Source organism: Triturus cristatus, chromosome 5_2, assembly GCF_964204655.1.
Source record: "Triturus cristatus chromosome 5_2, aTriCri1.1, whole genome shotgun sequence".
Classification (NCBI taxonomy): domain Eukaryota; kingdom Metazoa; phylum Chordata; class Amphibia; order Caudata; family Salamandridae; genus Triturus; species Triturus cristatus.
The window spans coordinates 499441466-499466400 of record NC_140588.1 but is presented as its reverse complement, the minus strand read 5'-3'; the positions used below and the strand labels follow the sequence as shown (position 1 = coordinate 499466400).

Below are 24935 nucleotides of genomic sequence, written 5' to 3'. Positions count from 1 at the left end.
CCTACTTGCATGCCGGCAAAGCCCGGGGGGGGCCTCAAAGTCCTGCAATACAATCAATGACAGCCTTGCTAGAATGGCTAGGCGGGGGCGACGAGTGCGCCCTCTGAGGAGGGTGCACCCGTACCCCCGTCCAATATGGATTCTAAGACCGTGATAATGGAGCGTAATAAAGCTATAAGTGAAAGAAATGATGGTGTGGAGACTGCTGTGATGCTCTTACGACAGGGTAGGGACAAAATATGGAACCGGGTTGCTGATTTGGGCAATAGAGCAGATAACGTGGAGGAACTACTGGGAACTCATACTAGCCAGTCAGAAGATCAGGAAAGGTGTTTGCGACAACACGAAACAAAGCTGGCAGATTTGGAAGACCGATTGAGACACAATAATGTGCATATTTTAGGATTACCAGAGGGTACAGAGACAGTGCCTGTAGAACTTTTTCTGGAGACCTGGCTCCCCAAAGTATTGCCGGGACTGAATGTGGAGGAGGGCCTGCATGTGGACAGAGTACCTCGAACCCCTGGTGGAAGGCCTAAGCCTGGTGCGCCCCCACGCATGCTGACTGTACAGTTGTTACGTTACAGAGATAAAGTGGGGGTGCTGGCAGCGGCCCGAGCGCAAGAAGACATGGAATATAATGGTTATAAGATTTCTTTCTACCCAAACTGTGGTATAGCTACTCAGTCTAAGCGTAAATCATTTGTAGAAGTCAAGCGGAATCTCAGGGAGAGGGGGTGGAATTATGCATTATTTCTTCCTGCACGACTGCGAATTGATTTGCATGGACAGCAAAAACATTTTGATCGAGCTGAGGATGCTATGCATTGTCTTGAAAGTTATTGATCAACAGCACAGTTCTAAATGCTGTTCCTGATGCATTATTATTCATAGAGCGGATGGTGTGCCGACTTCTTTATTTTAGGAACTTAGGGGGGTGTGCTGCAGATGAATGAAAACAGTGAGTAAGTCGGTAAGGGCATGGATGCTGGAGATATGCAGGTTATTCTTGGTATGTGTGCTACTTATGATGTTGATGTACCTGGGGGGGGGGGCCCTCTCCAGGGGCCCTGGGGATTGTCATGTTGTAACAGGGATGTATGTTTGTGTTGGTTGGGGGGGGAGACACTTATTGTGTTGTTTGTGGATGCCAGGTTGGGGTAGGTGTGGTGTTGATGTTCATATAGCAAAGGAGCAACTGCAGTCAGTGACTAAATTAAAGACAGGAACATTGGTATTTCTACATATGGTCATATTAGGTATGTGAACACGGGGGTAACATTTTTGGCATGGAATATTAAAGGTATCCAAAACTCAGTTAAGCGCCAGAGAATTTGGTCATATGCGCATAGGCAACGAGACCAAATAATTATGCTGCAGGAAACGCATTTGCTAACCCGGGAGCATGAGAAACTTACAACCAAGTGGGCGGGTAGATTTTGGTATGCAAGTTTCACGTTGTCTGCCAGAGGTGTGATGCTGTGGGTGGATAGTAGAGTATAGCTGCAAGTGGATTTGAACTTAAAGCGTGGATGGTCCCTATGTAGGTGTGGTAGGGAAAATTAGTGGTACACTCGGTGATTTTCACTTCCTAAGCACCAAATATAGGAACATCAAATTTTTTTGATGAGCTGACGCAGTTGACGACACTCTATCCCCACTACAAAATTATATGGATGGGAGACTAGAATTGCATCCTGGACAGGGAACTTGACAGCTCACAGCAAGTGGCAGGCCCAATGGGTAGAGCGTATAAGGCATTATTGAAGAGTATGGATATGTTGAACCTGATTGAGATGTGGTGGGCAGTGCATAGTAAGACTAGGGGTTATTCTTTTTATTCACCACCGCATGGCACTTTTCCAGGATTGATTATATGCTGGTGCATCCAGGACAGGCAGCATATTTCGGAGAGGTATGTTATCTCGATCGTACATTATCTGATCATGCTCCTCTGGTGGGCACGTTGAAAAACCAGGCACATGTGGACCGCAGCCGCAATGGCACGTTCTAGCCCGTGCCCAGCAGAATCAGGCCTATAGGGAGATTATAAGAGAAGTGATGATGGAATATTTGTTGTCAATAGAGGGACTGTTCCCTCGGCTGGGACTATAGGGGAGGCCTTCAAGGTAACTATTAGGGGTAGGTGCATGGCAACATCTTATGAGGTATGTTGCACACTGCAATACGAGGTTACCGTAGTGGAGAATCGCATAAGAGATAAGACAGGCCCGACACATGGAAGAGACATGGTAAGATCGTCCTAGATTGCAAGTTGAGCTGGATGAGGCATGAGATGCCCTAAGTTATCATGATTATAAAACATATACAGAGATTCAGCACAAACAGGGAGACAAGCCAGGTCGGTTACTGGCGTGGTTAGTTAATAGAGAAATAGGGGAGGGTATGCAGTTGTTAATATCAGAGAAGCAAAAGGTGAGTTGCTTGTTACAGCGGAAGACATCTTGTGCCATTTTGCAGAGTTTTACTCTACTCTATATAAAAGGCAGAACGAACACTATGAGTTGAGTATGACTCTTATAATAGAGGAGGCGCAATTGGCAGCAGAAGGTGATATTATGTGGGAGATTTTAAATGCCCCGATTGAAGAGTCAGATGTTACATGGGCTATTAAAAATGTGAATACATGGAAGGTGCCGGGGAACAATGACTTAACTGTAGAATTTTATAAGGAATAAATTGACTTGCTGTGTGCGCCAATGTTGGAAACGTAGCGGGAGGCTTTTGAACAAGGGGTGTTATCTGCTACACTGAGGGAAGCATATATAGTGATTCTGCCCAAACAGGGGAGGGATGCAGCTGACTGTGAATCATACCGCTCCCTTGTCAATGTTAAATGTAGACGTAAAAATTATGGGGAAGATCCTAGCTCATCGCTTGGCTCAGGTGGTAGGGGAATGGATTCATCCGGATTAGGCGGGATTTGCTGGTGGTCGCACTACTGCCACTAATATTCGGAAGGCTTTCCTGATAAGTTAACAAACGGAGCAGGAAGGAGCTGTTTATGACTCGAGTGTTGGAGTAATACAATCTGGGTAATTCCTATTTACAGTGGGTATGGCTGCTGGACACTGAAAGTATAGCTAGAGTTTAAGTCGGCACTAGGCTCTCAGACAGTTGGCCAGTTGAAAGGGGGATACGACGGGGCTATCCCCTGTCACCACTTTTTTTGCTTTGGTAATAGAGCCTCCGGCGAGACTGATACAAACTAGATATGAGGGACATGGTATAATGGTTGGAAATAAACATGAGGTTATCTCCCTCTATGCTGATGACCTGTTATTAACCTTGAGAGACCCGAGGCGCTCCTGGCCTGAGGTGCGGAATACGATTATGGAAGTGGGGATGCATTCGGGGTTCACGTTAAATGTGAATAAGTCTGTTTTATACCCGCTACAAACCCTTGACATGAGGGAGGAGTAATTTCCTGGAATACGGTTACAGATCACCCCCATTAAATATTTAAGAGTATTTATGAGCTCTAGGGAGACTGAAATGTATGATGTGTATGTGGGAGCCTTTCTGGATGGTGCGGAGCGTACATAGGTGGCTGAAATTCCCTTTGTCACTCATGGGAGCATTGCAATCAGCCAAATGATGATCTTACCCTGAGTTTCATATGGACTGCAGCACATGCCGATGCGAATACCAGATGTCTGTTTTAGACATTTAGATGCTTTACTCCAATTGTTATATTGGGGCACTGGGAGAGCTCGTGTTAGACTGAAAGTTCTGCAGCTATTATGGGACAATGGAGGGTTAAAGGCTCCGAATCTCTACAGTTATTATCAGGCTTGCCATTTACAGTATGTGACTACGTGGTTTATGGAGCAGCTAGATGACCCAGTGACAGGTATGATAGAGAGATTAGTCCAATCACGTGAATTACTAGCTTTACCACTGATTCATAGAAAGAAGAGAGGGTTCTTCCCACTGCAGGTTCGGACGTTATTAACCATTTGGGAACAGACTACTAAACAAGAGAATGATGGGTATATATACTCATATCATCTGGTACTGTGACGCATGAGCCTCAGTCCTGGGACACCAATGTATCAAAAATATGGGGACAGAGGCGCATCACCACATACCATGGGGATCTATACGAGGATGGCCGTTTAACGAGTTATGCTGACTTTTGTGTTACATGGGAATCCGGGAGGATGTGTTTTCTGACATATGCGGAATTGGCTGCAACCATACACAAGGCCTGGTCAGATTTCACTCAGGAACCCAATGCACACTTACTTAATCAATTATTGTCAGATATGGGAGGGGGAAGAAAAATCATCACTAGATTATATGCTATACTTTTACCAAAAGAAATGCAGCGTATAGATTCCTTGAGGCGCCAACGGGAAGTGGATGTTGGAGGGTCACCGCAGGATTGTGAATGGTCCCAAGCTCTAGGTAACTGTAGAAAGGTGTAAAGTAATGCGAGAACCAAATTGATTCACTATAAATTCATACATTGTGATTGTATCACGCCGAATTGGATGCACCGAATCGACCCTTCTAAGAATGAGACTTGCCCTAAATGAAGGAATGTTGCAGGGTCATTTATACATATGTGGTGGGAATGCCAGAGGATACAAGCTTTTTAGAAGGAGGTGGTCACAGTTTTGAAAGATTTGACTGATTTGCCTGTGCAGGCTTCAGTACATTTGAGTCTTTTGGGTTTAGTACCATGAAAAAAGCATACTAAGCGTGGGGAAAAGGTGGTCGAATTGGGGTTGGTGGTGGCCAAGAAATGTATAGCCAGACAATAAATTACATCCAGACTACCAACCTGCAGGCAGTGGATGGGGGAATATAGACGAAGGGTAAGAGCAGAATGTGGGCTATGCCGCAAACTGATACATATGGGCAAGGTGGTGTTACCAGGGATGTGGTGGAAACACACTTGCAACAGGCCATACGGGGCCAAGGATGGAACTGAATGATGATGAATCTGATCCTTAACTAAACATTGTAGACCATTGCTATTTCAATGTTACTTTTGTGTATGATACCTTCTGGATTTTATATGTAGCTTACAGCCTGACACGTGGTATGCTCTTTCAGGGGCGGGAGTGATTGCTTTAGCTATATTTTGTCCTTTTTTTGTTTTTGCTGTATAAAATACAATAAATAAACATATAAATAAAAAGAAGTGAAAAAGATTAACCGGATAAAAGCCGATTCCCTGAGGCACTGGTCCTCTATGTGGAAATATGAAAGGCCTTTGATACTCTCCAGGGTTATTATCTGCATGTGGTCATGGCTCGGAAGTCGTTGGGAGGGCTGGAACAAATGGGCTGCTGTATGCAAATGCAAGCGCACGCATACGTACGGACGAGTTCATCTCTGCCCTTATCAAGATTGGCCGAGTGACACAGGAGGGTTGACTCCTTTCGCCAATGCCTTTCGCTCTAGAGGTTGAACCACTCACTTTCCTGCTGCTCTCAGAGGGCTGAGGCGAAGGGATCCCACTGCAGGATGGTGTTCACACCTGTTCACTGAATGCGGATGACGTTAGTCTTTGTGCGGAATGGCTAAATAGGCATCCCATAGAGCATCCAACTGCTGGGTGAGATCAGATGAGTGTCTGGCCTCCACACATATTGGAAAAAATCCTGTGCCTTCCCTTGCCAACTGTACGAGACCTCCAGATCCGGTACAGAATCTCTATCACACATGTCCTTAAAGTTCTTGGGGATCAGAGTGTACCACACAGATGTGGACATCAGAGAGGGCAACCTCGGGCAAGTACTGTGGGGTCTTACGGGCAGTGTGGACTTTTGGTGCATACTACAGATGCCGGTTATGGCCCGCATAGCACTGACCAAAATAGGTATCCTCCCTAGGGCAATTTATTATTTTGTGTACCTCCCAGTCCTGGAGCACGGTTTTGCTACTTGAACACTCTGACCCGGAAACTGATATGGGATGGGTAGTGAAACAGGGTGGCACGGGTAAGCTGACCAGGGGTGGCCTGGGCGACCCAGACTACGAGCTCTATTACCTGGCGGCAGAGTTACACTGGGTTGCTTGCTGTCTGACGGGCCATCATTTGGCTGAGGTGGGTGAATATGGTGACCAACACAGGAAGGGCAGGCTCATGTCACTGCATAAACCGAAGCTCTTCCAGATTGCCCTTAGACGCTTGGAAGGGATGTGCCGCCAATTGGGAACTACCACTTTGTATGCCCCTGCAACCACCTTGACAGGCCTACTGACCGCTGGAGGTGGGTACTCCACAGCATGCCGGCTACGGCCCTAGTTCGAGGCGGGAATGGAAACACTAGGGGACTGTTACTCGGAGGGGTCATTTTGCATGACTAATGACAGACGACAATCTGCCCGGGGCTCAATTTTTTACTTTTGGAGCATTAACCGGAGCTGTAAGGCAATGTTTAGGTGCTCTAGAACCTGAACCTCCAATTCACACGGTTACAAACCTTCGATGAAGGCAGATACTTGATGTCTTGATTTTACAAAACGATATTGGACATGTGGGTAGACAACCTGTTGACTAGACCTTGAGTTGGGAAGGAGTGGGACCAGACTCTAGAATGCATATACTTTCACTCGCAATACTAGATTTAAGTTTACACAATTTAACTATCTACATAGCACATATCTCACACCCCACAGACTCAATATCATGCTACCCATTGCCCCACATGCGCCATGCTGAAACGGGCTTTCTCCACATGCTCTCAAACCGTTTTTGGCTCAGAGTTGCATCAGACTTGGAATGCACGCTGGGAAGACACCAATTGAATACAGTGGAAATATGCCAGTTTAGACTGTATGCCCGGAAACCTGAAAAAAGAGTTGGCAGGAGATTCCTGGACTTAGCATTGGGGTAGCTCGCAGTGATATTACCCAACAGTGGAAAACCCCACACGCCCTCCTGCATAGCTGGCGGCAAATAGAGGTGGAGACCTGGGCGGAGGCCGCAATGCTGCGTGCAGAGGAATGTGGAGAGCTGCATAAATAAGCCATTGCGGTCCAGTGGGTGGAGGTGCTCAATAGCTTCAGGGACTATGAGACCTATGAACCATCTCGCTTGATTGGGCTACTTTCACACCCCCATGCTACTGGCACTGGGGAAGATGATCGGGAGGGGGCATAGTAGTTGGGATGAAGGCGCTGCTGCCCTGCACAGGAATGCATTAGAGCGCATATGGGGTGGATCTGCATGACACCAGAGTCTTGAACATCTAGGGACATTACCCACGCTAGCACGTGTATATGGTTCACTGGGCAACTATCACTGAGCAAGACTTTCCTTTAAGCTATAAGCTTTAGTTTGGGTTTCTGTCTTCTCATTACTTTGCATGTCTCAGAGATGGTAAAGGGCGCTGTAATGTTTCAGAATGTAGTATTGCTAGTAGGTGCCCATACTGGAACTCCGAATATTGCTCTGCGCATCATCATGGTGACAGAGTCGGTGAACGTTACGCAACACACATTGAAATGGCACTCTGGCAACTCTGTACTCGCATGAAGTGCCCACTGATAATGAGATAAGTGATTGTTAACAATAACATATGCGGTTTCTTTTTCTCTTGTTTTGGCCTCATGTTTCTATCTTTGAAACTCTAATAAAGATACTAAATAAAAAATAAAAAAACAACAATCTCTTCATGAATCTCTCCTGTAGCCCCTTTTGTCCCATGGTCCAGGTGAAGGGCTTCGCACAGTAGTCCTGTCAAACTAAAATACTGAGGGTCTAGGGTCAGACAAAACAAATAACCCATCTTCTTTCTCTCAGATCCTCATATTTTAGCTGAATACCACCACATTCAAGAACCACTAAGAAAAACATAACACCTTGACTAAAATTTAATTGGCTGTCTCCAAAGTGCCTATAGCGGCCAGTAAGATGGTAGTGTTCCTTTGGAACCGTGTCCCACTACACAACACTGTTTGCCAGTCAGTTGTACTGCCTGTTGAGAACAGCAATGGATGGGGGATAAAAATAGTGTTGGTAGGAAGGGATGGTCAAGTTAAAACGCAAGGCTAAGGAAGGAAATATACAGGAAAGGAGTTATCTACAACAGCCAACTGAACACTGCCCAGATCAGTTTAGGAAGTGTGGTCCTCACAGACATATTTTACCAGCCACAGATAACTACAGATTACACAAATTAAATAGATAATCAAAAATGTAGGTGTGTTTTTGTGTTATGTTCTCTATAACAGTTACAAAGACTTATTGAAGAAATGTAGGTGTGTTATAGATAAAGATGCAGAGATAGATAGTAATGCAGAGATATACTTACTATGGCATGTGGGACATCTTTTCCCACCATGAGAGAATCTGCTTAATGTCATATCAAAGTCTGTGATAACCTGCAAAAAATAACAAAAGCAAATAAAATGATCTTGTGCAATACAGCTATCATATAGAGCATCTAAAGATTGCTAATTTTGTGATATGCCTCACTCAAAGATTTTCTTGGTTGTTAACATTTTGTATAGTTCGGAATTCATTGTTTACGAAAAGCCAAAATGTTAGGGCTCTAAACACCAGGACACGTTTCCCCTTCGCCTATACACATTTTTATTTGCTGAGGAACAATTCCATTTAGATATAAAATCTACTGGGATTATGAGGTTTGCTGATAGTAGCGAGTGGCTGGTCAATTGAGAGAAATTGTGATTGCCATTTCCTCAATCAGTGTTTTCCCCATAACAGTTGGGTGGGTTGTAAGTCCATACATTCAGATCTTCCAGGAGGATGGAGTAGCTCGAAATGGTCATCATGTGACGTGCCTATACTAAGAGGTCAAAGGGAAATGGTGCAGACATCTATGCAGATTGACAAAGCGATTGCTAAGCCACCCACAGGCACCTTTTAGGAGCAAGTTCTCAAATAATTTGTATTTAGGGCCAAAAGACTCTTAACAGAACGGAGTCCGGAAAGATGCTGCATATGCACTTCAAGAACCAGACATAGGTCCTCGAGTAGGATATTACACAAATATGCTAAATGATGGTGAGCTAAAGAGGAGCCAGTAATTGCAATGTGGGCATTTTACTCCTCTATCCACAATCCAGTTTGCAGTGCTCTGGCACCATTCGGGGTCTTGATCACACTTTAGAAAACATTTAAATAAATAAATAAATGAAGCTCTGTCTGGATGGGGAAAGAAGCATATATAGGACATCATCAAGGGCTTGGGGAGGCAGGAGAGGATGGGGAAGATACCGTACACATGCCACACTGATGCCGGAGGAGGCTCGCAGTTAAGTAGGGGTGTCATGAGCCAGTAGCGGTCAATGTGGTAAAAGCAAGGCCTTGCTGGGCCACATGTGGCCCAGCAAGTTAGTAACTGGACAGCTGTCAAGGCTCTTGTTAGGGGACAGGGGTGTTGATGGGTTGACCGTTAGGGACAGGAGTAGCACAGAGCTGATGGTGGACTTGATGTTTCATGCCTAAATAGTTGGTGATGAGGACTATATGGTCTTTTGAAGGTCTAATGAAAGTCTTCAATGTGGACTACCGCTCGATCTGTGTTTATGAACAACCAGATCCTAAAAGGCTACATACAGGGTTTAGAGGATTTTACCCAAACATCTACGTATCAAACTACAGCAGCTAAGTTGACTGAACCGATTCAGACAGGCGCTAACACGACAAACAGGTTCAATATACCAGCCATTTCTGGAGCTGATCTAAAACCTCGAGAATATATGAAGGGTTTAGGGTAGTTTGTGGTACCTACTCTATTCATTCACCCAGACAACACCTGATGGCCCATTTTTACAGCATAGTAAATAAATTAGAAATCCTAATTGTACTGGTGCCCATGCCTTCCATGGAATAGATCCTATTAAAAAGGTGTTTAATTTCATTTCACTTTCAGTTGTTGCTATTTACTGATATAAATATTGTGAAGTCATAAGCAATACACTAGCTGTGAGGGTTATGGTTTGCATGCCTGTACAAATGTTCCCACTGAGTGTGTGGCCATTGGCGAAGTCCCACATTAAAGCTCTAAGTCAGAGGTCTTTAAACACGGGGGGCAGGCCTCCCTAGGGGTCCTTTAGTTATCCCGGGGGAGCACCAGACTCTAGGCAAAAGAAGCACTATGCTGATAACAGTGCTTTGTTTTAAGTGGGGAAAAACGAGCGGCAGTAAGCCTCTCTGTAATGAGCCATCACTAATATGCTTTTCCATTTATATGGGAGTATGTGTCAAAATGGAAGGGACTCCAAATATTCTTAAAAACCCCTACCCCCATGTCCGATAATCACACTATGGATACTTGTACATGTTAGGCCTGGCTGACCAAAATAGTATGTTTCGCAATCATGTATTGCAAAAAAGTTTAAGTGCTATGTGCGATGTTTAATTAAGTCTAGACATATTAAAACATTGACAATGAAAGGAATATTTGTGAAAATCTCTGAGGGGGGCCCCGAAGATTTTTTTTGTTAAAACTGGGGGGGGAAGCAGAATTAAAAAGTTTGAAAACCACTGCTTCAAGTAGTACTTTAAAAAATATATATTTTTGCAGAATTTCCATATCCAATGCCAGATTTGTGAAACGCGAGGCCCGGGAGGACAGTGAAACAGTCCGGGCTCAGCAAATCCAACATAAGTGCTGCTAATTCTTATAATAAAAAATCATTGGGGGCGTGGCTTGGACGGCAGTGGAGATGACCGCCTGATTTAGTCACTCCGTCGGACCGGGGGAAGCGCTGCCCTTCCCGTGCCCTACGACCGACTGTTCGCGCATCTGGTAGTGCGGGCATCGCTTTGTAAGGAGTCTGGCGTTTGAGGAGCCCTCTAAACCCGATGGCGGAGCCTGAATAGTCGACTTTTCGGAGGGTTTTGCTTCGCGACGCGCTGCGATGGAAAACAAAATGGCGCCTATCTGAAGGTCCGAACGAGATGTCCCTGTTCGGCTGATCCGATGTCCCACAGCAGGTACACGATTGTCTGTCGTTCATGGCTGCTTACTAGCGCTGTTGGCGCCTTGATGACACAGTATTCTCAGCACCTTCTGTTACTTCGGCGAGCTGTTAGTTAACACATCGGCATGCCTGACCTCAAGATGGCGGCGATGCGGAGGGGCTCCACGCTTCACTAGCGCTCATTAACCTCAGTCAGCCAAAGCTGTCGTTCCTCGGAGTGACCAGCGCGATTCCAGGAAAATGCCTTGAGTCTGATTGAGATTAGATGGATGCTCCCTTACAGCATTATGCAAGCACCTGAATGCCACTTCATTTAAGCATGGCTCGTGTCATCCAGCAGATAGCGGCCTGGGCACTCCTGTTGGCTCCTCTCGGCTGAGATCCTGTCTTTGACCTCTGAGGCTCTTGTGCATTCTATGTGTGGCGAATCACGGAGGGAAGGAGCTGTACACCAAGCGCCATCACACCAAGCCCTGTGCGCTCTGTGTGCGAATTGCGGAGAGTAAGACTTGCTCACCAAGCTGGGGATAGGTTTGGTCTCTTCCCCGGGCGTCTTTATCCACGCTGCTATAATACCTGATACCACTGGCTACCTACTAGGACCACTACCTTTTCGCTGCGACTTATTGCCACACTGCCTTATGGCGGCTAATCCTACAACACCTACAACACCTGGGTAATTTGACGGCAATCTGCAAGTGTTGTGGCCGACTGGCCCACTAGATCTTCATAATCACCCACATAAGGTCCATGCATTCATACAGAGAGCCGCTACTATCTTCATAGGGGCCCTTTTTGAGTCATCCTGTTTCTCCTAGCACGGCGCTTTTGGAAGTCACTAGATAATTTCGCTAACCAAGCGAAAAACCAACTAATTATCCAACTGTTACCACGACCTAAAAACCCTCCAAAATGGCTGACCGCAAATCTAAGTTGGTGCACAAGAGAAATAAAGGTGAACCCTCACAGTCTGATTCACCCATCAAAGTGAAACCAGATATCAACAGTACATTGGACCTAATCCTAAAAAGCTGGCTGATGTCCATGAGTTGGCCAAATCAACCAAACAAACCACAGAAACTATACAGCTGGAGATAACGGCCATTAGAGCAGATATGAATACTGTGAATAACAGACTTTCTGTAGCTGAACAGAGGATCAGTGATGTTGAGGACATCGTAACCAAGTCATGCAATGAAACAAATGCCCTGAAGAATATGTCATCTATGCTCTTGAGACAGACAGCCGAGTTGGAAGACCACAATCGTAGAGGCAACATCCGAATCCTTGGTGTTCCGGAGGGGTCGGAGGAGGCTCTAGGCTCTTGTTTAGCCTTTCTAGAGGACTGGATTCCTAAGTTTACTGGCATATCGTTTGATCAGCCTTTTGAATTGGACAGAGCACACAGAATCCCTTCATTTAAATCCTCACCACGGCTGGGGGTCCGTCCAATCATATGTAAGCCTCTGCGATTTCGACAGGTAGAAGCTATACTTGGCTATGCCCGGAAAAATCACCATCTCACCTGGAAGGGTCACAAAATTATTTTTACCCAAGATTTTTCGAAGCCTACTGTTGATACACGTAGGGGTTTCCTAAATCTTAGGGACAAGATGAGGATCAAGGGTATCCTGTTCTCCTTTGTCGGTCCTACTAGGTTTAAGATCACTGAGGGGGGGAAACACCTCTTTTTCAACGATCCCAGAGCCCTTGCGAACTATCTAGAAGGCCCTCCTACTCAGGACATGGACTCATCACAGCTCTTGGCCAGTAAGAGGAAGTCCTCACCAGGTCCGGGGTAGTGCATGCACTGATTCCTTCACTCCTCTTAACATTGTCTTCTTCAGAAGTTCCGGTGCATTGTATCGACTCATATGTAATTTGTTGGTTTGTACAAGTCCTTTATTGGTTGGGATGGTATTTGGATGTGACGGTATTTGTTTCTCTTTAGGCTTGCATTTTTAGCCGAAGGTTGATTGATAGTTGAGTATTGGGAAGGTATGTATATGATCTGACCATGATGCTTCCTCCGGAGTGCGGGTGGACACTTCTGTCGTCGCACCTCCCACATGCTAAGTATTGCGGTAGGGGTGGGGAGGGAGGGGAAGGGGGGGGGATTGGGTTGAGAGCGTCCACGTTTTCATTAACGTTTTCAATGTTTTCATAGTTGATTCCTCAGCTGCTCTCCTTCTACTTTTCTTTCTTTTCTTTTCTTTCTTTTTCTCCTTCTCCTTCACTCTTCTCTTTACCTGGCGTCTCCTACTCGCTAGACATGTCTGGTGCCCTATATCCCATATGCAATTTTCGGGATGGGATTATCCGGCTTCCATGGGTATAATGCTGTTGCAGATGTATGATTTTGTTGACTATCATATGAGGCCAGCTATGTGGTATTTAAACTATTCGCATTTGTTCCTATGTCAAGACCCATACTTATTGAGTTCACCATTTGAAACCGTTCTTAATGGCCACTAACAAACAAAGTGCCCTTTCGAGCGATTTGAAGATGGTGTCTCTAAATGTTAAGGGTCTTAATCACCCTGTGAAAAGACGTAAGGTCTTAGAGTATTTAGCCAAGACCAAAAGTGACATTGTGCTGTTACAAGAGACTAAACTTTCCGAAGTGGACAATAACCTCATTAAAGGTAACTGGATTTCGCAATTGGCATGCTCTCCAGCAGCTAAGAAGAAACGAGGGGTCATAACCTTGATTTCGAGATCTGCTAACATCATGCTAGAATCCTCCACACACGACAATGAAGGTCGTTTCTTGATCACTCACTTGAGGAGAGGCGAAGATTTAATACATGTGCTCAATATTTATGGTCCTAACACGGATGACCCCTCCTTTTGGACCAGCGTCTCTGACAGGTTAGATAGTATTCCTCAGGAGGATCTTATAGTAATGGCAGGTGACTTCAACCTTCCCCTGGACCCGATAATTGACAGGCAGTCCAACTGCCACTATCAACCTACGAGCTCACACGCTGTGCTCACCACTATTTGTTCTAAATTTAATCTCAAAGATCCCTGGAGACTCCAGCACCCAGACACAAGGGATTATACTTTTTATTCGGCCCCTCACAACTCGTACACTAGGATTGATTATATCCTTGTCTCTGGGGCATACACCAGCCTCATTGAGTCCTCTGATATAGCCCCACGATTGATTTCTGATCACTCTTGCATCTCTCTTAACTTAACCGGACGTCACAAGGAACAAACTCCCAAACGTTGGCGGTTTAACAATGATGTCTTATCAGACCCTGAAGATAAAAAGAAGATTGCGGAGGCCATTTCAGAATACCTTGGTCATAACAAGGTGTCTGATACTAATATAAATACACACTGGGATGCATTGAAGGCCACTATAAGGGGGCTAGTCATTGCTATAAAAACAAAAATAAATAAACGCCTGAACCAGGGACTACTCCAGCTAGAACGGGAAATTAGAGACTTAGAGACTGCCCACATTGCCTCCTTAAACGATTCTACTCTATTGCTGACTTTGACACAGAAGAAGCATGAGTACAATAAGATATTAAGTGAACGCGCGGGGGTGTGGATTAATAAATTTAAAGCGCTGAATCTATGTGAGGCCAACAAGGCAGGGAAACTTTTAGCTTCATATCTTAAACATAGACAAAATCAACATGTTATCTCTTCAATCAAGGATGCTAATAACCTAACCCATACAACACACAAGGGCATTCTCAATACTTTTAAACAATTTTACCAGGACCTATATTCAAATAATCAGACTTTTGACACTGAGAAGTGCACTGCTTTCCTCCGTGATCTTAACCTGCCGCAACTCTCAGAAGAGGATTCTGCCATGTTAGTCATGGATATCAACAGCTCGGAAATAGATAAGACGGTCAGGTCCTTGAAAGAAAATAAAGCGCCAGGGCCAGATGGCTTCACGGCATCCTTCTATAAATCCTTTTTAATCCAATTAGGTCCTGCTATGAAACAGGTTTTTAACCATATTGCTGACACGGGACACACACCTGATTCTATGTCCGAAGCTAACATTGTTGTTATTCCCAAGGAGGGGAAAGACCCTGTATATCCAAAAAATTATAGGCCTATTTCGCTTATGTCGATGGCAAAATATATGCCAAAATTCTAGCAGTCAGGCTAAATTTGGTCCTTCATGAATTGATAAGCAATTCCCAGGTGGGGTTCCTCCGGAACCGGTTATCCAATGATAACACACGTCTGTTATGCCATGTATTAGAAAATGCTGCAACTAAATCTGAACCCTCTATTGCCATTACGTTAGACGCCGAGAAGGCCTTCGACAGAGTCTCTTGGTCGTTCTTGGAACGTTGCCTGCATTTCTTTAGTTTGGGTAAGGACTTTATTAAAATGGTTATGTCACTTTACTTAAAACCGACTGGCCGTATTGCTGTCAAAGGGTCACTTTCGGAGTCCTTCCCTCTTTATCAGGGTACCAGACAGGGATGCCCTCTATCTCCATCACTTTTCCTCTTGGCATTGGAACCTCTTCTTCAGGCCATCAAGCTCAACTCGGATATTACAGGTATTGACATCAATGGTGTACGTGTCAAATTGGCCGCGTATGCGGATGATATTTTGATAGTTACAGAACGTCCGGATTCCTCCATTACAGCCCTAATGGAAACGATTGCATTATATTCTTTACACTCCGGGTATAAACTCAATAGAGACAAATCGGAAGTTAAACCATTAAACGTGTTTTGCACTAGCGAAATGTTGGGGGACTCTGGGTTAACATGGCAGTCGAGTTTTATTAAATATTTAGGGATTGAATTTGGTAATAACATTATGGACACCCTGTATCAAAATGAAAAGGTACTCCTACAGAAAATTAAGAAACTTTTGGATGCCTGGTCCCCAAAATTCATCACGTGGTGGGGGAGAATTGAGACTATCAAGATGATGGTTACTCCTTTAGTTAATTATCTCATAAGTATGCTGCCACTTATATTAACTGACTCCTTTCACCATAAATTAGATACTCTTTTAACATCCTTTCTTTGGCGCGGTAAAAAAGCCAGAATTAGCATTCGAAAATTGAGGCTTGACAAGACAATGGGAGGCGTTAACCTGGCCGATTTTCGTCTCTACCAATACGCCTTTTTGGCGAAGCAAGGCCTACTTTGGGTTTCTCCTCCTGATCACTATATACCAGTGTGGCTGGAAGTGGAAGGGGCCCTCCTCAATGACATACACTACCTGTCGATTCTCACGGCTAATCGTCTTGTCGCCACCCACTCTAGGTCCATCTTTAAGAACACTAAATTAGCTCTCTTAAAAATAGATAGGTCCATGGATGTCAGTATGAAGGGCTCCAATATGGAATCGCTTTGGCTAAATTCCAAGTTCCTTTATAATGGTAAACCATTATTCCTTGACTCCTGGTGCAAAAAAGGTATTTTTTTCCCCATCAATTGGAAAATAATGCATAGCCATTTACGTTCAAGGAACTTCAATCTCGTTTCCTTTTAGCTGATACTGAATTTTATAATTTCCTGAAAGTGAGGGCTGCCATTGCGAAATCCAGAATGTCCCCTAGTTCCCCATCGTTACCCACGTTTGCATCAAAACTTAATAGGCTTGGCCATCAGGTCTCCCAGATTTACCAACTTTTGCGTCCAAAATCCTCCAAGCTTAATTCTAAGGTAGTAGATTACTGGAACTTGCTTTCGGCTAATCAGCTAACCGAAGAATCGTGGTCCCCGTTATGGAGGTCAGTTACACGCAATAAGATTTCCCCAGTTCTCTCCCAAACGAAATTCTGGCTATTACACAAGGCCTTTTGGACACCGGTTAGGCTGTTCTCCATGGGGATCCAGGATGATGATGTGTGTTGGAATTGTAATCAAGGCAGAGGAGATTTGGCTCACCTTATTTTACACTGTCCTGTAGTGAAACCCTTCTGGGATAGGGTCTACTTATTTTTGAATAATTTGTTTAACTGTGTACTCCCCAGGATCCTACAGTCAGTGGTAACTGCTTTTTTACAGGTGGATTTGCAGTCGGAGGGTGACCGAGCTCTCCTTGATCTACTGTTGATTTCTGCAGTTAAAATGGTACTCACCAATTGGAAGGATACTAGCAAGGCCTCCTACAATTGCTGGATGAACTGGGTCATACACCTCAGGGGGGCAGATAACATTGTCTTGCAACAGTCACCTTGGAAAACCTCCACGAGAAGTAGATGGTCTACCCTGGACGAATATTTTGCTTCTCATAAGCCGCCATGATTTCATTATTTTGATCGATGATTCCTATGTGGGCTTCACATTTACGGATATTGTACTGGCCGGATATTTGTTGTACTAGGCTATATTAAGTATGAGGCTCGAGGCGCTAGATAATCTCTTTCTCTCTTCTCTTCCCCTTTCGGCTTTCCTTTCCACTTTTTTCCTTTATTCACTCTTTCCTTCCTTCCTTTCTTGAGCTGGTGACTCAGGGGTTACTTCACTGTTAAGATGTACGTCTATTGCTGGCATTTGTCTGTTGATCAGTTGAAACACCATTTCATGTACATTGTGGCTCTAGACCATGATACCAGCTCCTGTTCCGCTTTTGCATAAAATCTCAATAAAGATACTTTGAAATTGGGATAATAAAAAAATCATTTTTTGATTTTGATTTTAATACTGGGCCCCTCCGCAAGGCCCTGAGGGTCAGGGTAGGTTCACCCTGCCCAATTATGCGTTTTGTTCCTTTTTCCATCACAGCTCTCTTTGCACAGTGTGGGGTAATAGTGGCTGCAAGAGAAATCAGACCACGTGTATTAGCGAATCCAGGGATGAATTTGTGAATCTGTAATGCACGGACAGAGGAAAAGCTCCCTAGTCCAAGGGATTGCCTTTATTTTTATTTGTTTATTTGAGCCATGACTCTTCTGTGGATTAGCGAATCCGTAGAGAATATGCAAATTAACGGTCTACATATATTTCAAATGTATCATGCCCAACCTAAGCAACATTGTACATGCTAATTTAATGACACCTACAGAACAGATTCACACCATAGCAACAGACACACAATGCTTGAGTAAAGTTCCCCCTTCATGCCAAATTTGACGTATTTCTGTTCCGCTGTATTTTCTATACTGAAGAGCAAAAAAATCCTATGGGTATTGAAACGAGAAACAGCACATTTAGAAACTCCCCTTTTCTTAGACCCTGCTTAGCAGATCCGCATGAAACTTGAAGAAACCAAAGTCGAGGTGCTGTTTTTTGGAAAGCTTAACGCAAATTTGTTGAAAACATTATTAAGAAAACAAACAAGCATTGAAAATGCAATAGGTCTCGCCTTTGTTTAAGTTAAAGCAAATTGCCTTGTGAATGGTATTGTTTTGTATTTGTATATATACTAGGGTTTGTTTTTGATATGTTGTGATTTTTGGTTGTTAGAATTGTAGTAGTAGTTGTGTAGTAGTTTAAAGCATACTGCCACTGTATGGGAAAGAGTATTACTTTGTGCGTGGAGATAATGTGTCTGTGCATGTTGTGGGAATTGAAGCGGGTAAGGGCATGTATGTGTGAGACTGTGATAAGAGACACAAATGTGTGTATGTTGTGAGAGAGGAAAAGAGAAAGACATGGAAAGACTGTGGGGCTTATATACATGCCCCTTACGCCGCTGATGCATCACTTTTAATATTGGAAAAGTGACGTACCAGTGGCGTGAGAGGCTTGTAAATAAGACCCTGTGTGTTTGTGTGTGCATGCATAGAGAGTAGCAGGGCTTTAAATGGGCCAGTTCCATCCAGGACTCGGGACCGATAGTAATTAAAAATAGACATTGAAGCAGTCCCTATCGGCCCCTATACCATTGTCCTGTCCCTAACCAGTAAAAACACTGATCGATTACTGAACAATTAATGCAAAAACTGTTAAGGTAATCCACGTTGGTGATTTGGCATATATTTCACTTGTTTTATTTAATTTTGCATTCCCTAAAAATGTTTTTTTTTTTTTTTAGGATGTCGGTTTCTTTCTTTTTTTTCAGTGTGTCATGTTACTCTTGTAGAATGCTTTATCCTAAACACTTTACGATTATTGATAAAGCCAATAGTCATGGCTGGTTTTAGGTGTATGTTGGTTGTTGTGTATATATAGTTGGGTGCGACAGTGATGGAATGGCCTGTCTTGCACTCTGGCACACACTGCCTTTTCAAGCCGCCCAACGGGCAGTGCTACTGTGGCCGAAAGCCCCAGGACAACATTAGGATGAAATAACCGAAACCTCATAGAGGCACCAAAATGCTAGATGGGTGGCACACTACGGGAATCACAGAAATGTAGTTTACATGTGTAAGTCACACCCTAAATTGTACATGCCATGCCCCTTGAAGCAAACCACCATTTGGGTGGGGACACGGCCAGTCAGAGGATGAAGTGTGAAGGGGGTGCGAGGAAAAGGGGGAGACGTCAGGGGGAGGGGAGGACGCGTGGGATATGGGAGAGGCGGAGGGATGAGATGCGTAACTGAGATAGAGGCGAGAGGACAACGTAGAAACCGGAAAACGCAGAAGGGAGAGGGGGCAGAAATATGAAAGAAAATAGCAAAGAGGGGAATCGAAAAATATGAATGACCAGCAGGATAGAGGAGTGATGGGGAAGAGGCAAAAATGGATGGGACGGGTTGAAAGGAGAAGGGGAATGAAAATAAAGGAAAAAGGCAATTTAGGAACACAAGTAAGAGGTGGAGTGAAGTTGAAAAAGTGGAAGCAAGGAAGAAGGCAGAGAAAAGAACATGAAGGAGAAAGGTTGACGCTAGTGAGAAGGAGCAAGAAGAAACGGTGGGTGGGGCCACAAGCGGACAGTGTGGTAACCAAGAGGGACTAAAACGCCTCCTGGACAATCAAAACACCCGGTTTTGCATAATTGGTGATGCAAAATGACACACACCAACTCAAAATGGGCGGAGCAGAAAGCGAGCTTCTGGAATCGATTCCAAGAAGCCCTCGCATGGCGAGGGCAGCGCATGCGCGCTAACACCAGGCAAGAACTAAAAAAAACCTTTACTATGGAAACACGATCTAACCATAACAGTATTGTTATCGGCCACTGTTTGAGAGTAAGTGTGGGAGTGAGTGAGTGAGTGAGTGAGTGAGCGAGCGAGCGAGCGAGCGAGCGAGCGAGCGAGTGAGCGAGCGTGCGTGTCGGTGTGCATTACATGCTTTTTTACCATCGTTTTATTGGCAATTCAAATAGAACGTTGTGATACATTTTCAGTCGTACATCAAGAGTTCTCTTTGACGTTGTGCGACAGGTGGCCTTTTAGAGTATTCGTTGGATCAATACCCCCAGTATGTTTCTCTTTTATGTAATCTAGGTTTGTTTGTGTCGAGATTGTGTCCAAAGTGTACTCAAAATTCCTCTGCAAGATAGCACAGTATTGACTTTTTAAACAAACACTGGGGAAGTCCCATCAAGACTGAGCTAGACCTGGACCAACTTATGAGTGCATGGTGCCTGTGTCAGTGGCATAATGTCGGAGAGGCTTTGCTATCTGCGATGGGGGAGGCAGAACAGGTGGTAAAGAACTTGCACATTTAATGTGTTGGGGAGGGAGACCTGGAGCTAGTGTGGCTTGAATTGCATGAGCTAGATCCATCGCAGGGTAACTGAACACGGTCCTTTTAAGGTGGTTTGCCATCACTCTTGGTCCCTCAGAATGAAAATGCTAGTTTGTTCCATTCCATGGTAAATGGGAAGTTTCTGAGGCCTCTCACTTTCTCCCTCTGCAGCGACGTACTCTTCCTGTCTGTGAATTTCACAGGAGTAATCCACCCAATGTCTGATGGGTGGGACCGTACTGGCTCTCCAGTGCATGGTGATGGCCCACTTGCCCAGTGCTAACAACAGATCCACAAAGTTTGCCTTGGCCGTTCCACTTTGGGGTAGGTGGCAAGGCCCCATGTGCAACCCTTTATAGTCATTTAGTGCCTCCTTCCTGTTGTAGGCTCAATGTGTCCCACCTACCCGAAATAACTTTTCTATGATGGTGCATTCCCACAACATCTAGAGGAAGCCAGCCTGGTCGACTTTACAGCGAGGACAGTTTGCTACTTCGCATGGATACAGCTTACTGATAGTGTGTTTGCTTATATAGGCTCCGTTTAACTGGTTGTATTGAATGTACTGCACCTGGCATTCCTAGAAACTTTGAGGATTTTGTAATACTTTATCTCACTCCTTATCTTGAAACAGCCTACCAATAACGTTTCCCCACCTTTCTTTTAGCTTATTCAAAGGGAACCCGCCTAGGTCTAGTAACAGACTTTATATCCAGGTGATAAGACTCCATTCACAATCCAATGGTAAATAGTGCTTGCAAATAGTTGAGGTCTGCGGCTCTGTATCTCTAATGTCCCCTTGCTTGTGCATCCCCTTTGTTATAGATTTATATTGCAAGAAAAAAGTAAAGCATCAAATGACATCAGTTCCTCATTTTCAAACAGCTCTCCCACTGCAGCTATCCTAACTTACACTCAACTTTCCACTCCATTGCTGCTTTGCAATTCCAGGGAGGTAAGTACCATATTCAACAGAATATTGTCTGAATACGGCACAGAGTTACAGCTGCGCTGCAGCACATACCAATGGCAACATTCAGCCACTCGCTGGAGACATGGTGGGGATGTTTGCATCCTGGAAAGTGTACCAAGGATCTGGGAAATGCAGTCTGATCGTTCCTCCGTATGCAACTCCAGGAGGGTTGCACCCAGCATTCCATCTGACAATCCACTGGGTTTGAGTTGGAAGGTAGTTCCATTCGAAGTCAGGGGCCCCATGCCTATATGTCCTGCCCGCCTTTTCGAAATTCTTAGCGCAATCCTATGCCATCTCCCATCCCATATGAAATCTAGCAGTAGACTAAGACGTTCTTAGAAATACAATTTGAGAATGAATAAAAGTAGGTTTGTGAAGTGGGACAAGAAGCAGGGAAGCAATCATTTTAGCTAGGGCTCTCCTTCCTGCAACTGTAAGTGACAGAGTCCTCCAAAATGCTACTTGGGACTTAAGGACCTAAGGGCACGTGTGACATTACATTCTAAAAGACCAGTTGCTTCAAATATATATCTATACCGCAAGGTATTTAAAAAGTGGCACTCTCCTACTTAATGGCTTCTCCGCTTCTGCCCACTCGTTCCTGTGTGGCCTCAGGGTCCAGTGGGAAGAAACAGGACTTCCCCAAGTTAACTTTCAGCCCGATAATCTCCCACAGTCGTCCAGCACTTTTGTGATGGTTCAGAGATCAGCCCTTGCATTCGATATAGAGATATATATAGATTATATATATATAACAGGAGAGCATCTGTACAAAGGGAGACAATATTATATGCCTCTCCATTCCCCCCCACCCCCGCCTCTTTGTCCACTTTAAGCTGTGCAGCAAAGAGCTCCACTGCCAGCGCAAAGAGAAAGAAGTAGATAAGGCAGCCCTGCCTCATTCCACATCAGATAATACTGTGTCCATATCACTTTACTGTTGTTCTCCAGCTACAGATGTGTCCAGTACTGGCATTCATTTACGAAAACCACATCACAGTCCGAATTTTCCAAGCACTCTCAGTGAGTCAAACACTTTCCCCAAATACACTGGGCCACTGATTTGAGGTAACTTTTATTATTTTAAACAGCCGCCGGATGTTCAGCGACGTACTGCTACCTGGTATGAAGCCCTTTTGCTCACCATGTATAAGCACTGACGTGCAGAGTCTGCTGGCCAAAGAATCTATTGACGACAGTATGTGGTTTTCTCTCCCGGATCCCCCCCCTTCAGGAAGGAAGATTATTAGGGTTTCACTAGCTGTAGGGGGGCTACCTGCCTAGTTTGAATACCTTATTATTTAGCGCACTCAACTTGGGTGTCAGCTGAGACATGAAAGTAGCATAAAATCCTAGTGGAAGTCCATCAGGGCCTGGTACTTTCCCACGGGCAAGAGACGATAAGGAATCTTTTACTTTTGAGACAAAATGGGCTGGTGGAGTGTGGTCTTTTTTCCTGTCTTTCGAGACAAAGGAGTGGGATGTCAGCCAGAAATCTATCAATTTCTTTCTTAGTACTGTGCTCCTGCCTGCGATATAGTTCAGCATAGTACTCATAGAATGTCTTATTGATTGCCTCTTGGGAATCATGTTGGACCCCTTGTGAGACTTTGACCTTAGCCAGTGGTTGACTCCTTCCTGTCTGAACTAGCTAGCCAGATAGAGTCTACCCGTGTTTTCACCTACTGCAAGCTAGCATGTCGCATAGGGCTGTATGGTCGACCCACCTCTGTCGCTCACCCACAGCAACGTGGGCCTCCCTGGTCTCAACGAGGGCATGATCCTCGAGCTTGCCTGCTACCTTGCACTCCAGCACTCTGAAATTTTGCCTTTAAGTCCCTCAGCTGCCTGACAATGTGAGACTTCACCAGCACAGCGTCCAGTCACCACTAATTTAAAGGCCTCCCACTCTGTAAGTAGCGAGGAGGTTGATCTCTCATTTTCTTCAAAGTTTGCACTGATTTCGTCCAATGAGGCTTGAAACGTAGGGTCAACTAGTGGAGCGCTTTGAAGCCGCCACACTGGTATGGGTGCCAGTCATCTGCCCTAGTTGATAGTTACACTGGACAGGCTAAGGTCAGATATGGGCCTGCATAGATATTCAATCGTACCTACTTCGGATACCAATCCCCTTGTGCCCACAATAAAAATGTGAACGTTGTGCACTGGGGAATAAAAGAAATATTTCTTTATAAGGGGGTAGCTGCATCTCAATATGTCTGTCGTGGATCATTGATCAAACCAGTCTCTAAGGGACTTGGATGTTGCATGAACTGGTGCATGTAGCAGGGGGCGGGGGTAGGAAACGATCAAGTTGTGCATCCAGAACCCCACTGAAGTCTCCCCCCAAAAGCAGGGGAAGATGTGTCTAGTACGCTAGTATCAGGCAAGGGATGAGAAGAACTATGGGTTGCCAACCTGTGTGAGTTATATGTTAAACATGTTTAAGCTGAATGAGTGGTTATGCAGTCGGCATAGTGTTTCAGGTCATGCTTTGTACTAATCAGGGTGGAGCCTACATGCTGGCATTTCGACATACCTGAAGTTTGGAAGCACCTCCCTTGATAAGGCCACAGATAATTTCTTCCACTCTCTTCGTGTCCTTAATGTGGACCGTTTTCTTCTGAAATTCCGGCATCTGCAAACATAAAATTGGAGATATTAGAAAATATTTAAGGAAAGGCGCAACAGGTTTAGTAAACGAAGAGAGTAAAGGCGGAGTTACGAAGAGAGAAAAAAAGGTGTAGTATCCACAAAAATAAAACGTTTTTTAACACAACACACATCCAAATCCTCAAGTCAAATGAACCTAGGCCCGTCTGTGAGAGAAGCAAGATGGGATGATCTGTATTGAGTACATTAGATGTTTGTTTCAGAAAAAAAAAATGTTGTAAAACACTGAAATCAACAAACACTTCTTTCGGGAGAACAGCCACATACTTCCGATGAGCCACCCTGGGTGGAATTCACAGCCTCCAGCCACGTGAAAATATGTGGAATAGCACATATTCTGAGATTGTGGCAAAATATAATCTTTGCAAGGGGATACCATGAAAACAGAATGCCTGGGCTGCAAACCATGTGTGGGAAGGAAGACTGTAAAGGTGAATATTTCATTAAGGGTATTCATTAACGCGAATTTAGCCTGAACAGGAAAGCGGTTTCCATAGGGACAGCCAGTGGATGAGAGGGGTGTCTGAGATTAGACAGATGCTGGGTCGATAACATTGGTTAGGGGGGTAAAGTGAAGAGCACAATTTTAAGAGGACGATCGTCGTCTTTCACATTTTTTGAGGTACATTTATCAAGTCTCGTCATTACGGTATAAGTTGATTAGAGAATGGAGCGGAGTCTTCCGGTAAAAGTGCTTCCAGTGCACTCCTGATCTCCAGGTGAAAGGACGCCCGAGTGGAGGAGGTCACCGGGGCATAGCTTCAA

General features: G+C 44.6%; 1 protein-coding gene across 6 annotated transcripts in view; it reads right to left on the bottom strand.

The window, feature by feature from the left end:
* Nucleotides 1-24935, bottom strand: part of NT5C3A (5'-nucleotidase, cytosolic IIIA) — a 548905-nt gene that overhangs the window by 301781 nt on the left and 222189 nt on the right. For all 6 annotated transcript variants that reach the window (XM_085607495.1, XM_085607492.1, XM_085607497.1 and 3 more), the window contains 2 exons: nt 24037-24135; nt 8295-8364 (listed from right to left, as the gene is read on the bottom strand). In XM_085607495.1, coding sequence (XP_085463621.1) covers nt 8295-8364; nt 24037-24135 — 169 coding nt within the window. The remainder of the gene's footprint in view (nt 1-8294; nt 8365-24036; nt 24136-24935) is intronic.